The following is a 16,897-nucleotide window of genomic DNA, read 5'->3' on the forward strand; positions in this document are numbered from 1 at the left end:
ACGGAAAACAAAAAAGTACAGCAAACTGCATGCAGGCTGCAAACTTCAGCGGCAATTCTGGATCCGAGACCGATGGGAGTCAATAGCCGCAACTTGCAGAAGCGTACGGGGAAACAATTTCTGTAGAGCAAGAGAGCTTTATTAACCAACCATAACCAACCCTGCAGTGTACTAGGGGACCGGTGTTTGATTGAGTTCGCAGACTCACAGTAGCTTTAATTTATTTGCTCCACAACACAGTGATGCAACGCCTGAAAGCGACAAGAACCTTACGCGAATTGACGAGCAGCGTGCCAGCGTCACGGGGCGCGTCCAGACAAGCAGAGAGCCTAGTCCCGGCGGGCGGCCGTGAGCTCGGTCAGCTGGCGGGCGCCGCCGTGCACGAACCGCCGCAGCACGACGCGGAGCAGCTCGCCGGCGGCCTCGCCGTCGGGCTCCAAGGTGAGGAACCCGTGGCCCTGCCCCGGAAACACGGCGAGCTCGGCGCGCTTGCTCCCCGTGGCGTTCAGCCGCGCCACGTAGTCCCTGATCCGGTCGACCAGCATGTCGCCGTCGCCGGCCGCGACGAGCACCGGCGGGAGGGCGACGGAGTCCAGCGCGGGGCTGCCCGGCCCGAACGGGTTCGCCAGCGGGTGGTCCCTGCTCGCCCCCGCCGGCAGCGCCAGGCGCCACATCTGGTCGGACAGGGGCAGCGTCAGGAACACGTCGGCCGGGCAGGCCGCCTCCGACGCCGTCCTCCGCTCGCCGCCGAAGTACGGGTAGAGCAGGGCGCAACCGGCGACGCGCGCCGCGCCGGTGGCGAGGCTCCCCGACCCGACGCGCACGGCCACGTGGTGCGCGATGTTGGCGCCGGCCGAGTCGCCGGACACGAACACGCGGCCGAAGTCCGCCGACTCGGCGAGCCACGGGTCGGCGGTCGCCGCGGCCTTGGTGCGCAGCCAGGAGAAGAGGCTCTCGGCGTCGTCCAGCGCCGCGGGGAGGCGGTGCTCCGGGGCGAGGCGGTAGTCGGCGGAGAGCACGACGGCGGGCAGCTCGGCGGCGAGGCGGAGGCACGCGGCGTGGAACTCGGGCATGGCGAAGCTGCCGACGCAGAAGCCGCCGCCGTGGAAGTAGACGAGCACGGGGAGCTTCTCGGCGCCGTCGGACGGCACGAACACGCGGAGGCCGAGGTTGTAGGTCTCGTCGTAGACGACGTCCTTCCATCGGACCGGTGCTGGCGCGTCGGCCGAGGGCACGGGCGCGTCGCCGGGAGGACGAGCGGCGACTGGGCGCGCCTGACGGAGCCGTCGCTGAGGAGCTGCACGAGGCCGAGCAAGTCCTCCACGACGTGCGGCGGCGGCTTTTCGGCGGAGACATCGGACGCCGGCGAGGTGGTTGACGACATGGTGTGGTATACCGATAGGGAACGAATTTTGTTGGCGATGCGCTAGCTGGTGTATGTCGAGCAGTGTATTGTTGTCGAATTAATAAGTGACAGGGACGAGTACCCTAGCAAATTAGTTCACTTCTCTCCCAAAACAATTTGTTTGTGTCGTGTTGATGGTTTGATCAATGAATCATTATGATACTACCTCTGATTCACATGCCTAGACAGCGTAAAATTCGAGCAATTCTTTCTGAAATCAAATCAAATCTGTTCTTTTTGAATAGAAGTGTCGATTATTTTCGCGGTTTCACCAAAACAGATTCCTGAGTCGTTGCTCCCGAGTCGATTATTTGTCTTCAAATTTTCCATGTTCTCTTCGAAAAATTGGCAGGCCATGCCCAATTGACAATATTTGTTACAACTGTGCTTGCAGATTTTACAATATTTAGTTTTCTTAATGCAAGTCTTAGCTTGTTTAGATTTCCCAACTCGAGGTCTTGTTTAGATTCAAAATTCTAAAAGAATGTTGCGGCATCTGTATGGAGAACTAAGTCTAGATGAAATAAAAAACTAACTGCACAGTTTGCTTGTAAATTGTGAGACGAATCTAATAAACGTAATTAGGCCGTGATTAAACTCTATATTGCTACAGTAAAGCAACATTAAATACATATTTATGATATATTAATTAGACTTGTTAGATTCGTCTCGCAGTTTACGGACGAGTTCTATAATTAATTTTATAATTAGTCTATATTTAATATTTCAAATGTGAAAAAATTCTGTTTCAAAAACTTTACACAGTGTATCTAAATGAGGCCTCAAAACTGCTGAATAAAACGCGTAAAGATACATGCATGCAGTTAAAAATTGGCATATTATTAGACACGCAGACAAGATTACAATTCATCAGTTAACCACCGTGCACGAAACGCCTAACGACCCGGATCAGCTCGTCCGAGGCCTCCCCGCACGGCTCCGTGACGAAGAACGCGTGCCCCTGCCCGGGGAAGACGACGAGCTCGACGGCCTTGCCGGCGGCCCTCAGCCTGGCGACGTAGTCCGCCACGCGGTCGTGCAGCGCGTCCTGGTCAGGGTCCAGCACGAGCGCCGGCGGGAAGTCGTCGCCGAGGTCGCCGAGCGGGACGCTCCCCGGCGCGAACGGGTTCGCGGCCGGGTGGTCCTTGGTCGCGCCCGGCGGCAGCGCCAGGCGCCACATCTGGTCGAACAGCGCCGTGCCTAGGGGCTCGCCGGGCGGGGACGCCGCCTCGGAAGGCGTCGGCTCCTCGCCGCCGAAGTAGGGCCAGAACATCACGCACCCGGCGAGCCGGAGGGGGCCGAGGGGGAGCCGGCCGGAGCCGTGGCGCACCGAGATGTGGTGCGAGATGTTGCCGCCGGCGGAGTCGCCGATCACGAACACCCGGCCGAAGTCGGCCGACTCGGCGAGCCACGGGTCGGCGGCGGCGGGGGACGCTGTGGCCTGGGCGCGGAGCCAGGAGAAGGCGGACTCGGCGTCGTCGAGCGCCGCGGGGAGGCGGTGCTCGGGCGCGAGGCGGTAGTCGGCGGAGAGCACGAGCGCCGGGAGCTCGGCGGCGAGCCGGAGCGCGCCGGCGTGGAAGTTGATCAGCTCGAAGCTGGCGAGGCAGAAGCCGCCGCCGTGGAAGTACACGAGCACCGGCAGCTTCCTCTGCTTCTCCCCGCCCCCGCCGCCGCCGGTGGTGGTGGGCCGGTACATCCGGAGCCGGAGGCCGTGCGTGTCGTCGTAGACGACGTCCTTCCACTCCACGGGCAGGTCCGGCGGCACGCCGCCGACGAGCGGGAGCGCCGAGTAATCCGTGGACCGCCGCACCGTGCCGTCGCTGAGCAGCTGCACGACGCCGAAGCAGTCCTCGACGACGTGCGGCGGCGCCGGTGCCGCCGAGCATGGAGTGGCCGACGAGGACATGACAAGTTGGCCACTGAACAGTGGAGACTGGATGGATACTCGAGTGTGGTAGCAAGGCTGGAAGCATTACGGGCAATAAATAGCCAGGCATGGATCGAAGGATGGAGTTTCATTAATATCATTGACTTGGGCTGGACCCACCGGTCAGCCACACTATGGTAGTCAGAGAGCCGTGCATTAGCAACCAGGCACACCAGCCGTGGACTTCTTCCGTTTCCCAAGCGAGATTTTACACATGTGATAGATACTGTCCCTGCCACGAAGGATGACACGTCACTGTCTGGTCTACTCCACGTGTCAAGTAGGTCACCGATGGGCAGCGGTGTACAGTTATGGATGTCTCCTGCAGGCATGCCGGAGCGATCACGCTGACGCCGACGAGCTAGACCGCAGCGAAGATAAGCTCGAAGTGAGCAGTTGTCACTGTTGGTCAAAGGGTTCCTCTCGGGCCACTGTAGTGTAGACCATGTTCGATTCCTCCAACTCCAAACCAAGTGGACGGGCCTTGAAATGCAGCGGCAAGGGCACACGGGCTGTCGTGGCTTTGCCTCCACCTCGCGTTCGGCTCACCCTTTTTCCTCTGAAAATCTAGCTAAATCTGTACTGACGTAGCCTAGCTCGATGAAGATGGCGAAAAGACTAGGAAGAAGATATGAATGGTTGCTTAGTTCAATCACTGCCGATGGTTTTGAAGATCATCCAGAGTTAAACTTTAGTCACAACTAAATTTTAGATGATTAAATATTAGGTGACTACATTCTAAGTCTACATGTGTGTGATCAGTAAACTAAACTTCAGATGGACACGTATAAAACATAGAAAAATCTTTTCATAGTTAGTTGGTTTAATCCACATTGAGTGGGTTTTGATAACTAATGGAGTAAATTTTAGTTGAATTGAAACTACTTTAGTCTAGCACATACACATGCATCCAAAGTTCCAAACCAGCCTTACAATTGCGGGCGGAGTGCCTTTAAGCTTCTTAAAAAGTAGAGAGGGAAAGATCGTCGATGTTTCTGAACCGCGACATGTCGGGCCGCTACGCGCTGCTGTCGCTCCCCGCCGGCACCGCGGCGGACCACCCGTTCTCGCCGGACGCGCCGACGCCGGTGGCCGTGGCCGGGGGCGACACGCTGCGGGACAGGTAACCACAGGCGAAGCTAGAGTTGAATCAAATGGGTGTCTTGTCTATGGTTTTATTGCTAGCTCTCTAATTTATAAGATGAAAATTTGATGATTAGTATTGAGCTTTCATTTCGGCGTGGGTGTCCGGGCACCCCTTGGAGCATACATAGCTCCGCCCCTGCAGGTAACGTGGAAGTACGTGTACGTGCGCAGGGTGAAGGAGATGGGGAAGCCGGCGGAGGCCGTCGTGTTCCTGGGGCAGGGGCACGGCTTCTTCTCGCTGCGGCCGTGGAGCGGGCCGGTGGACGAGCTGATCCTAATCCGGGCCGTGAAGCGGTTCATGGACAAGGCCTGCTCAGGCTCAGCTGAGCATCAGCTACTGTAGCTGTGCTGGGCTGCCACTTTGCATTTTGCTTTTTCCACTGAAGCTATATAGTACATAAATTAAGGGGAGATTAAATTTTAAGTCTCCACTACTGAAGCTACAAGTATTTATTATGTTTTCATCATACCCTTCAGTTATGACTTTATTAAAATCTATGCATATGAATGACTTTGTTATGACCTACGATGGGTGAAAAAAAGAACCGAGTTGCGACTGACGCCACAGTGGATTATATTGTGTGAGTGTGTGACCCAGTTTTTAGCTTCAAAACTCTGACATGTCACTGAAAATGCTCGGAGGGGCGGGCTTTCATGTTGCCATCGTGGGCTGGGCCAATAATCATAAAAAAAGAAAATAGTACATATTAATATTCCTCTAAAAATGCTACTCTTTTCAAAAAAAATCCTCTAAAATGTAATAAAAATGTAAAAAATCACTCATGAAAATTGAAAACACACGCTTGCTCACATGGACCAGTTTCCATTTTGTGTACCATGTTGTACTTTTCGAAGGAAAAAATAGCTAAAGATAGTAAGTTCAATTCTAAAAACGCCCTCTATAATTACTCCACATTCAAAATAATACAGAGCATCGATCTCTCTGTTCAATCTTTTGCTTTCAACTGCATGATCTGTCCAAATTGCTGAGTCATCACTCGTACCAGGTGGACCATGGTTGGATGTGCCCACACCGGTACAAGGAGGTGTCCTTTGCTTCTTGACACCAAGCAATGAATCCCATCCAAACAATAGATTTGCTTTCGCCGACCTCTTCCCTCGAATCTTGTGATCAGCTCGTGATCCATCACCCTCCACATGTCCGTTTGGATAAATTCATGACGTGTCCTCTTCTCTACCACCTCTGTTAACATCAGTCAATCCTCTGAATTACTCCAGTAAATAGCACCATCACGCGTCAATAATTCACATTCCAGAAGGAAAAAGTAAGATAAAATCGAGCTCTTCCGTCTTCATCCAGACAGTCTTTTTTCAGATACTTTTTCCTACTTCTGAGGCCACGCAGATGTGAAATATCCTTTGCAGGATTTCTCACGTTCAGGCCCAGCCGTCAAAGAAAGAAAGAGATCAGACTATCAGACTATCAGAGGCATCTGCAGATCCGATTCGAGATTACTCTGGCCTCTTGATCATTTTCAGTCTAGAGGATGGATATGGTTCGACGTCGTTTCATTGCAGACGAAGATGGAGCTGAATCACGTGTGCCACTTTATCGTGTCCTAACGGGACTCGGATTCTAGCGTGAAACATGTCGGCTGACTGACTTATCTCCAGTAGTGGAGAAAAAACGCCGGCCCAAACCACCTTTTCGACCGAAAACGACATGAGCTTTGTGAGGGAAAATGCACCTTATCTAGGAGGAAAAAAGCAATCTAACAACCGTTGTTCATCCAGAAGCAACTAGATGTTTCATGGATAAATACAAAATGTTGTAAAAACAAGAAAAATATAAAAAGACCAAATTTAATAAGTCTCCGTCCGAACATTTCATTTAGCATATTTTGCCAACTCAACTAGGTCGTTTAAGGGATACTCCTCCTATTCCAAAGTCTAAGGGTCTGATTGTTTGAGCTACAACTTAAAAGCTTTTTGGAAAAACTGCCGCTAGCTTTTTGGTTCTGAAATAAATCCAACTCTAACTTTTAGAAGTTGAATTTAGCCTTTTGAACTCAAAAAGCTAGAAGCTCATAAAACTGAGTCTTCCATCTTTCCAAATAAACTCAACTTTCCTAAACTTCCAGCTTTCCAGATGCTGCACTGAAAGTTCGCTGTTTATTTGAGCTTCTGATTTTTCACGCTGAAAAGCTGCCAAGAAGCTCAAACAAACAAGCTCTAAGTCGTTGTATATTCATATGAAATCAAATTTATTAACTTTAGGGCGACTTTGGTTAAATTAGAAAAGGTCTGACTTAGAATAATGGGGTATTTGTGTTCTTGCCCATTCGAAGTGTAATTGTAATTTTATCCTTATTTTTTTAACTTTGGGGTTTTGCTCTTACTGTTCACAAGTAAATCCAATTGTACCCATAGGCAGCTGTCAAAATAGGGAAATACCCAAAGATCAAGGGTAAAATTGCAATGACTTGTGAAAATAAAGGGTAAAATCACAAAGTTAAACAAAAACCACAATTGCACTTCAAAGCATAAGCAAGAACACCAAAAAACCTAGAATAGAACTAAAATTACCTACATTTTAAAACAAAAGTAGTACATAGTTAGGGCATCAAAGCTGTGTGCATAGTCGGACGCAGAGGTCGCGATGATTCTATCGCATCGTCTCAAAGAGAATGATTCTGCGTGAATATGATAGGAGATCTAGTACCATTATTCTGGGTGGCACTCACCAATGTGCCGATGGTGGCACGCCCAATTTGCCGTGTGGGCCGACTCTTATCATATCAGTCCCCACCTCCTTGCGACTGATTAACTGAACGTAGCTGTCAAGCCAAAAGCACGGTATGCTCGTAATTGCTAAGGTGATAATGTGTCACACATATGCTCAGCCAGTGCGTGATCAGATGGACAGAATTTGGCCAATGCCGGCTCAATAAATGCCACATCACAGAAGAAGCATGTTGCATGACCATCATCAACTTCTGAAATCTCCAAAAAAAAAAAGAAGTAATTGATGAAAACAAGGAGTCATTTTTGGTATCAAAGACTAGTGGCTAACATCTGATTCCCCTGCTGATGCTAACTGATCCCGGACCTTGCTGACACGATCTAGTTCTTCTGTTTTAAATTATAGGTCGTTTTAACTTTTCTAACAACCTGCTGCGCAACTTATGCGACACACCGGCCGTCCGATAGGAGTTTTCATCCTGACCACCAAGAATGGCACGGCTTACGTCATCGTCGATTGGTCATCGGCGTCATGCGTGATAGAAATTATTAGTAGAACACAGGCATCTCAGATGCACGGTTACTGTTGCCGTTGGATGGCTATATAAGAGAGCTTAGGGTTCGCTAAAGCTCATCAACATAGCTTGTTCATTCCCTGGCTGGCTGGCTTCCCACTCTTCACTCGCACAAAACGCACATGCGTGGCACAGATAGAGATATGCCAAGCATGCCCGCCGTCTCAGCCGCCACCGGAGCGGCGCCTCCGCCGACCAAGGTCGTCGTCGAGGACATCTGCGGCTTCCTGCGCGTCCTCGACGACGGCACCGTGCTCCGGTCGGCGGCGGGGCCGGCGTTCTGCCCGACCACCTTCCCCGACAGCCACCCGTCGGTGCAGTGGAAGGAGGCCGTGTACGACAAGGCCAAGAACCTCCGAGTCCGCATGTACAGGCCGGCCGCCGCACCCGCCGGGAAGCTGCCGGTGCTCGTCCACTTCCACGGCGGCGGCTTCTGCCTCGGGTCGTGCACGTGGGCTAACGTGCACGCGTTCTGTCTCCGCCTCGCCGCGGAGGCCGGCGCCGTCGTGCTCTCCGCGGGGTACCGCCTCGCCCCGGAGCACCGCCTCCCCGCGGCGGTCGACGACGGCGCCGGGTTCCTGCGCTGGCTCCACGAGCAGTCCGCGAGCCCCGCCGCCGCGGGCGCCGACGCCTGGCTTGCCGAGGCCGCCGACTTCGGCCGCGTCTTCGTCACCGGCGACTCGGCGGGCGGCACCATAGCGCACCACCTCGCCGTGCGCGCCGGCTTGGCCGCCGCCGCCGCGGCCACCAAGCGCGGCGAGCCCGCCGGCCACAACGACGTCGACCCGGTCACGGTCCGGGGCTACGTCCTCCTGATGCCGTTCTTCGGCGGCGTCCGCCGGACGCGGTCGGAGGCCGAGTGCCCCGCGGAGGCGCTCCTGAACCTGGACCTGTTCGACCGGTTCTGGCGGCTGTCGCTGCCGGCCGGCGCCACCAGGGACCACCCGGCGGCGAACCCGTTCGGGCCGGGCAGCCCCGACCTCGCCGCGGCGGAGCTCCGGCCGGTACTCGTGGTGGCCGGCGGCCTCGACATGATGCGCGACCGCGCCGTCGACTACGCCGAGCGGCTGGCGGCGATGGGCAAGCCGGTGGAGCTCGCCGAGTTAGACGGCGAGCCGCACGGGTTCTACACGCTGGACCCGGGGTCCGAGGCCACTGGCGAGCTGATCGGCCTCGTGCGCCAGTTCGTACGCAGCTGCTGCGCCGCGGCGCCGAAAGGCTAGTTAGCTCGGTGCACGCACGTGCCACGTCAGCCAGCATCAAGGTTCGTGCGTGCATGATGCATGCGTAGTATAGTGCAACATTCTTGTGTACTGTAGTTCGGTACGGTTGATGCAACGTTTCAGCTTATTACGAGGAGAGCTCAAATCGGCAGGGTAGTCGGTCACAAGTGTTTGTGTTGTGTTTGTGCTTATGTGGTGTGCCATCCCTATCAATGAAAAAAAAATTCAGGTGAGGATGTTCTACTTTATGCTGATGATATGATTAATGGACTCATATATGGACCCCTTATATAGGCCTCATCTCCGTTCAGTGGGCGAGCACACGGCCCTCTCTACCTCTGTTAACTTTTCTTTTTCGATGTAAAAAGTTTGTTTGAACACTTTTTGTACAGAACTTAATTAGTTATAAACAAGAGTAGTCTAGTTAAAGCAGTATAGTCAAAGTTCCATCTAGAAAATTAAAAAGAAACAAAGTCTACACACGTAAATTAAAAGAACGTACAGAGTGATCATAGCTTAGAAGATTTGCCACTGCATTTAATATATTTGAAAAAAAAATGTTGAAAGACTAGGTGCATGCATGTCCCATTCACACCTCTTCATATGTATGTAAAAAAGGGAAATGTTCCATCACTTCAGAAAACTTGAACCTTTTACTTTTAGTGGCAGTAACATGGAGCCATATCTTTGTTATTATTAGTCCACGGTTACTGTTGTCGTGACATGCATTGTATAGTGCAAACCCCAATTAGCAGCCATATAAGTCAACACCTACTTACTATAGAATCATTGATGTAGAGTGAGTCAGTCCAATTGGTCTCGTGGAGGAGCAACGAACATTGATCTACTGGAAGAAACAGCTTACATATTTCTGCTGTTTGAAATATATGTCGTCCTATAAAAATGTGCATACACATATTTGGAACTTAGACAACCAAACGCATGCATAAAGTTTTTTTTATCAGAAAATGTCCACAAAATGCTTGACTGTTCCTATTTCTATGCCTTTAAAACAGCCCACAAGAATCCATGCATAGCCGCGTATCAGACCTTCTGCTGCCGCTGCAACTTGATCAGTAAGCTCACAAGAGGACATACTCTTAACCTGTGGACGCGCAGCCATCTGAACTCGGCGAGTGATAAGCTTCAGCATGCTGAATCTCTGAATGTGATTCTGATTTTTTCTTCTTTGAGCGAAGCTAGAATCTAGATCAGGACAAAGTATCTCTAAGCATGTATGTATGCATATATGAGCTGGCAGTTTGGTCTTACGTGGTGTAGGCGTGGAGATGGTGATAGGCACAAATCACAAGTTTTTGGATGACTTTTCGTTGATGAAGAGATTAGTTATGTGTAGATCTAGCCGCAGCTCAGAGATCAGTAAGATTTTCGTCTTACATATGCAGTCTCCCCCTTCACAAAAAAAGATTATAAACATTGCCTTCAAGATATTATCCGGTAGCTTCCATTGTGACATGTGTAGTATCCTTTTCTTGGGGGTTTTGTCAAGACATGGTCGGATGGACAGATCATGGATGGTCTCATTGGATATACACTTCTAGATTCAACAACATTTGCAATGTCTCCGCTAATTTTAAACTTCCTCCAAGATACTCTCCAAGGAAATGTCAAACTGTTACGGAAGCAGTTTGCTCCACTCATGCCCCCATAAATTATGGAAGTAACTACTATAAACAAGGCCATCATACATGTGCCATACGTTGAAGTCAGCAATTTATTATTTGTAGCCTGTAATCACAAAGTAACATGACCTGACTTTACATGGTAGAGCCTAATGAAGTAGCTAATTAAATGACCATTGCTTTGGCCGAGAACTATGGAAAAACAGAAAGTCAATGCCTATGGAACATGCTATAGGCTACATCGACGATATATTTACGGCATAGTAACTTATTAGTAGTACCAACCAGTAGTAACATGCAGCCAACTTTGGTTAACAACTAAAGTATAGAAAGCTGATGAAGCCTGAAAGAAGTGTGTATGGCACTACTAGAAAAAACTTGATTAGTACGGGTGTGGAATGAGCCATCAGTGCACATCCGAGACTCTAAAAGTATCGGGTATTAATTCCAGTTGCATGACCCGGTACTAAAAGGATTGTTTTGACCTTGCTATACATATGTTGTGTAGGTGTGGTGGTAACAAGGAGGCTATAAGCAAGAAAGAGGTCTTCGGATTAAGCCCTAAGGATTGCAGGTGGCGGTGCTTCCCTACATTTTTTTTTGTTAACCTTGCTGCTCACCCTTTTCGTAGTCCCGGTTGCTTCAACCGGGACTAAAGTTTGTAGTTAGTGAATAAACATTTGTCTACATACATATAGGGGTCGCCATGACTAAACATGACCTACATATCATGTGGACACAAACAATGAATTTCATGCTTGATAATTAAGTTTTTTTTTTCTTGAAACAAGTACAGCGCAGACGACAGACCCTCATATACATGCACATACCTTACCTTAATGAGTCAATGAGCACCTACAAGATGCTAGGAGGCGGCGGATCTTAAGATTGACAAAGTAACCACGAGCATCTCAACTTCCACCTTACCAAAGTATTACTCTACCATCAAACCAACCTAACTGTGGAAACTATGCCAACTTCAATCTGGGCCACCGGATTAACATCCAAGGGGAGGGCGTAAGGGGAGTGGGAAGGGGGATTTGCAAAAGTGTAATTACCTAATCCAAAGGCGGACGGTTAATTGTAAAATTATCCCCCTCTCCTATGCCCCTTGGATATTAATCTAGTGGTCCGGATTGAAGTTTGTATAGTTTTCACGAAATTGCACATGATATGTTCCCCAAATGAAAAGTCCTTTACCGGTTTGAACCGATGACTTATGCCGTACCATGGACATTACTTTGCCACTGAGGTAAAAGGGCATTTTATTCAAAAGGGTGTTGGCTATGCTCCTCAACCGACACTTAGAGCAACTCCAGTAGGGAGAGCAAATGGGCTTCTATACGAAGATTTAGTCGGTGGACATCAAAAATCAATCTCCAGCAGGGGGAGTGTGACGGAACCGCCAAATTAAAAATCTAATTAAGCGTAATGGCTGTCATTTGAACACATCGGGTGCATTAGCTTAACAGCTTAATTTGGCGATCCTTTCTCAACCCACGGCCCAATCGAAACATCACCGGTAGTCCCACGCGAAGGTGGGCGCAGATGGTACAAGCACGGCATATTACTTGAAAATATAAACTCAATGAAAACGAAACAATAAGTTTTACAAACCGAGTTCAAATATATGAGATTAATTTACAAAACTTTACAATAGATGGTCTGAAGTTCGAAACCAAAAGATCCTACATCTATTCTAACTATCACTAGTTCTATCCTTCTCGACCAGTCGGCACCCCGCTGCCAACTCCACCGGTCAGACCGATCCCACGGACCGGTCAGACCGGTCTACGCAAAACAGAAAGGCTGCACACTCAGCCCACAAGTGTACAACTCGACAGCGCCCTAACCTAAGGGTCCCGCTCCTCGACCTGCCACCCCTCTGCATCCCGGCGGATGAACTTGACACAACAGGGGCAGAAGTCGACGTCCGGGTGTCCTATAATAATAAATGTGGCAACAAACCCTGAGTATTCTAATACTCAGTAAGGCTTACCCGACCAGTGGGTATAACTTAGCCCACATAACTAGACATGCAAGGCTTTTGGCTGGTGGTTATTTTGCAGAGATAGCAACTAGAGGTGTATCCTTACTTTCAATGTTTTAGCCGCATTTTTTTTATAGATAGACTCTCACTAATGTTTGCCTATCTACCCACGCATGTTGGAGCATCCAATTTAAGATTTAGGATAGTATCCATTTTTATATCTCTAATACCCTAACATATTTGCTACGAGGTGACAAAGAGATCAAGACCCTCATATCCGCGAGACACAGCGAATCGATCCGATTTAACCTTGCAAGGTGGACCTAACCAACACGGCACACAAAAGCCCCGTCGGACTCCATGCACCAACATTTCCCCTCCCCGCCTCGAACTACAGGAACTAACCCAACGACATATGGTCAGCCGAGCTCAACGTGAGACCACCAAAAGTAAACATATGCATCCCAATTCTCCGTGACTACTCGACTCGCCCTAGGAGTTGGGTGCGGGTTCTTGTACTTTCGAAGCAAAGCAGTACTCGGCTTACCGGTTTCGACTACCTCATACTCCCGGCATGCGGTTAGTACAATTCAATCTCCGATCAGCACTGCCACAACGACCGGTCCTTAATCGACACGGACGGGGCTAAGACACCCAAGAACCCAGTCCTGCTGCCAAAACTAATACCATCATCCCCGCCCGGTCTCACATCTCCATATCCATTTCAATCCATTTCTCAAATACTGAAGTACAACGATAATAATGTATCTCGCGAGTAACCGGCAATTACTCGGCTTCTAAAGTTTCCTGTGTCTCGCGAGTGACACGAAGTCACCCGACTTCTACCGGACTTATTTAGCCTGTCACCGCTATCGACCTAGACATACTAGTAAAAACTCAAGGAAACCTAGGGATCATGCAGCTAGGGTTCCAATCAATTTCTAATACGTAATGCACAAGTAATAGATAAAACATATACATAGTGAATCATAATTTAAAATAATAGGACATGCACCGGGGCTTGCCTTGCGTCTGCTGCTCAACTCTAGGGTGAGATGAGCCTTGGGCCTGCTCCCCACGATCCTCCTGCTGCGGGGCTTGCCCCTGCGGCTCCTGTGGCTCCGCAACCACCTCGTACACGATTCCTTCAGCGGCGGCGTCTATAAGTATGCATATGATATGAGAATGTATGCAATACAATTTGAAACTTTGAAATAAACCTTAACCGATCACAAATACTACTAACCGAACAACCCGACATTCATAACCCTGCAAAAACCGGAATATCCGGATTTCAATCCGGAATATCCGGAATTTCCAGAGTATCCGGATTAATACCCAGAGTTTCCGGGGGTGGAATTTCCAGAGTATCCGGACTTACACCCGGAGTTTCCGGATTTCACACTGCTTTCGCCCCCAAAACTGAAACTCTGATTTCTAGCAAAACCAACCTACAAAAATCGAAACCCTCCTAGACCCTAGTAGAGGGATTCATAAGAAGACGATTGACCGGAGGAAATCGATTTAAACCCCCTAGAACAAGGGACTTGCCAAACCCTAGCTTACTTACCTTGGGGTGAGCTCTTCCTTGCACCAAGAGCTTGAACCCAAGCCGCCCAGGGAAGGAGTACGCGGGAGAGAGGATCCCCCACCCAATTGAAGCTCCCTTGGGCCTTGGATCAAGAGTAGAGGGAGGGTTTTTTGGTCTCTAGGGTTTGGGGTGAGAGAGAGCACGGGAGAGAGTGAGAGAGGAGACTGAGGAGAGTGAATAACGGTTTATAACGTTTCGAAACAGTTATCAGACCCAAAACTCGTGCTATAGCATTTCAGGTCCGGACTATCCGGAAGAATATCCGGAGTTTCCGGGTTAATACCCGGAGTATCCCGATATTTCCGGAAGTTCCGGGTCCAAATTCCGGAGGTTCCGGTTTCCCCAGACTCCAGGAAATGAAATTGAGTTTGAGCAGAGTTTCGACTTGATTTGCGACGGATTAACTCAGGTTACTAATTAATCAGTTAAGCCCAGTTTTTAACACTCGGGTGTTACAGGGAGCAAATGGGCTGTCATTTTGATAAGCCATCCAAATTCCCCCCTCCCCAATTTAGTGGCCCTCTATTTGGGCTGCCAACTATGAGCCTTCTATAGAAGCCCAATTTACTCGGTCTGCTGGAGTGGAGGCTCATATTTGGATGAGTAAAATTTAAAAGTGGACTTCTAAATTAATATTTGCTCACCCAAATTTAGAAGCTCTACTGAAGTTGCTCTTACACGCCTGAATTCATACATCATCATGCGACTAAGAGAGAATGGCACGCATACATGGACACCTAAGCACACACTGATACACAAGCAAGTTATTGAACTCGACGGTCGTCGACGCCTCCTATAGGGACGTGACACATGCATGGATCGGAGTAAATAATTAAGCAGCAGCAGCAGCCTCTGTCGCAGCGACGCAGCCGTCGACGAAACGGGCCACGGCCTGGATCAGCTCGCCGGTGGCCTCGGACCCCGGCTCGTGCAGGTAGAACCCGTGGACCTTGCCGGCGAACTCGGCGAGCTCCACGGGCTTGCCCATCGCCGCCAGCTGCTCCGCGTAGTCGACGGTGCGGTCGCGTAGCAGGTCGAGGCCGCCGGCCACCACGAGGACCGGCCGGAGCTCCGCCGCGGCGAGGTCGGGGCTGTCCGGCCCGAACGGGTTCGCCGCCGGGTGGTCCCTGGTGGCGCCGGCCGGCAGCGACAGCCGCCAGAACCGGTCGACCACGTCGAGGTTCGGGAACGCCTCCGCGGGGCACTCCGCCTCCGACGAGGTGCGCCGGACGCCGCCGAAGAACGGCATCATCAGGACGTAGCCGAGGACCGTGACGGGGTCCGCCGCCGCTGTCGTCTCGCCTGGCTCCGCCGCCGCGGCCGAGCCGGCGCGCACGGCGAGGTGGTGCGCTATGGTGCCGCCCGCCGAGTCGCCGGTGACGAACACGCGCCGGAAGTCGGCGGCCTCGGTGAGCCAGGCATCGGCCTCGGCGGCGTTCGCGGACTGGTCCCGGAGCCAGCGCATGAAACTGGCGCCGTCGTCGAGGGCCGCCGGGAGCCGGTGCTCCGGGGCGAGGCGGTACCCGGCGGAGAGCACGACGGCGCCGGCGTCCGCGGCGAGGCGGAGGCAGAACGCGTGGACGTTCCCCCACGTGCACGACCCGAGGCAGAAGCCGCCGCCGTGGAAGTGCACGAGCACCGGCAGCTTGTTCCTGGAGGCATCGCCGCTGCCGCCGCCGGCGGCGGCTGCAGCGACCGCCGGCTTGTACATGCGGACGCGGAGGTTCTTGGCCTTGTCGTACACGGCCTCCTTCCACTGCACGGACGGGTGGCTGGTGGGGAAGGTGGTCGGGCAGAACACCGGTTCCGCCGGCGACCGGAGGATGGTGCCGTCACTGAGGACGCGCAGGAAGCCGAAGAGGTCCTCGACGACTTCGCTAGCCGGCGTAGCGGCGGCGCAGCAGGCGGCAGCTGAGACGGCAGGCATGGTTGGCGAGTTAACAAGACAAGAAGGCTCAGTTGAGCTGATGATCTCCAGTAGCCTAAACCCCTCTTATATAGCCATCCCGTAGTAAAAAAAAACTATATTTTTATATAGCTGTGGTCTAATTTCCCCCCCGAAAGATATACCTACGGTCGGTCTATCGAGCATGATGTAGGCATCTTTAGCAGCCACACGGTGAAAAGTGAAATTTTCCAGTTTTCCATGAACCGACGTCACCGAAACAAAAGCACTGGACAATTGCATTTTGTAACGATCCAATTGCTCTTGTATCTATGAATAGCTAAAATTCTGATATAGAGATCAACCTTCGGTTAGCATTACAGGCGCAATTCCATCATCTTTTTTTTCATCTAAAAAAATAATTCTTTATCAATATTGCAAGCACACATCCATCGCATTTTTGCTTTTTCTTTTGCATAGGTTTCAAACGGTAATGGTGGTTAGATTGTGTGGTGGACTTCGAGTTGGCATTGGCCCCCAACCGATCAAAGACTATGTGTGTGCACTCCATGTCAGGTTAGCAATTAGCATGGCTTGCTTTAGCTTGATAACTACGTTCAGTTGCAAAGAAATGGGGACTGATCGATAGGAATTGGCAAGTCGCCATTGGCACATTGGTGAAGTAATGGCCTCATCATTGAAGTGCTCAACGCAACAATTGAACTGCACCTCACTTTAACCCCTTTTTATCTCTGTTTCTTTTTGTCATCACTTATCGTGTGTTTAATTTTTCTATGAAACATATGGGT

General features: G+C 50.9%; 3 protein-coding genes and 1 pseudogene across 3 annotated transcripts; 1 reads left to right on the plus strand and 3 right to left on the minus strand.

The window, feature by feature from the left end:
* Positions 1 to 123: 123 nt before the first annotated feature.
* Positions 124 to 1,478, minus strand: LOC120662522 (annotated as a pseudogene).
* Positions 1,479 to 2,112: 634 nt separating this feature from the next.
* LOC120662537 (probable carboxylesterase 15) lies at positions 2,113 to 3,384 on the minus strand. The gene has a single exon (XM_039941668.1). The coding sequence runs from the start codon at positions 3,309 to 3,311 to the stop codon at positions 2,280 to 2,282; it is 1,032 nt and encodes a 343-aa protein (XP_039797602.1). The 5' UTR covers positions 3,312 to 3,384; the 3' UTR covers positions 2,113 to 2,279.
* A 4,446-nt stretch (positions 3,385 to 7,830) lies between these two features.
* Positions 7,831 to 9,253, plus strand: LOC120662545 (probable carboxylesterase 15). Its single transcript, XM_039941674.1, has one exon. It carries the CDS (start codon positions 7,879 to 7,881, stop codon positions 8,977 to 8,979), a length of 1,101 nt encoding a protein of 366 aa, XP_039797608.1. The 5' UTR covers positions 7,831 to 7,878; the 3' UTR covers positions 8,980 to 9,253.
* Positions 9,254 to 14,807: 5,554 nt separating this feature from the next.
* On the minus strand, positions 14,808 to 16,391 carry LOC120694981 (probable carboxylesterase 15). Its single transcript, XM_039978315.1, has 2 exons — positions 16,278 to 16,391; positions 14,808 to 16,193 (listed from the first exon to the last, which is right to left on the minus strand). The coding sequence occupies exons 1-2, from the start codon at positions 16,389 to 16,391 to the stop codon at positions 15,036 to 15,038; spliced, it is 1,272 nt and encodes a 423-aa protein (XP_039834249.1). The 3' UTR covers positions 14,808 to 15,035.
* Positions 16,392 to 16,897: the final 506 nt, after the last annotated feature.

Source organism: Panicum virgatum, chromosome 2K (assembly GCF_016808335.1).
Source record: "Panicum virgatum strain AP13 chromosome 2K, P.virgatum_v5, whole genome shotgun sequence".
Lineage (NCBI taxonomy): Eukaryota > Viridiplantae > Streptophyta > Magnoliopsida > Poales > Poaceae > Panicum > Panicum virgatum.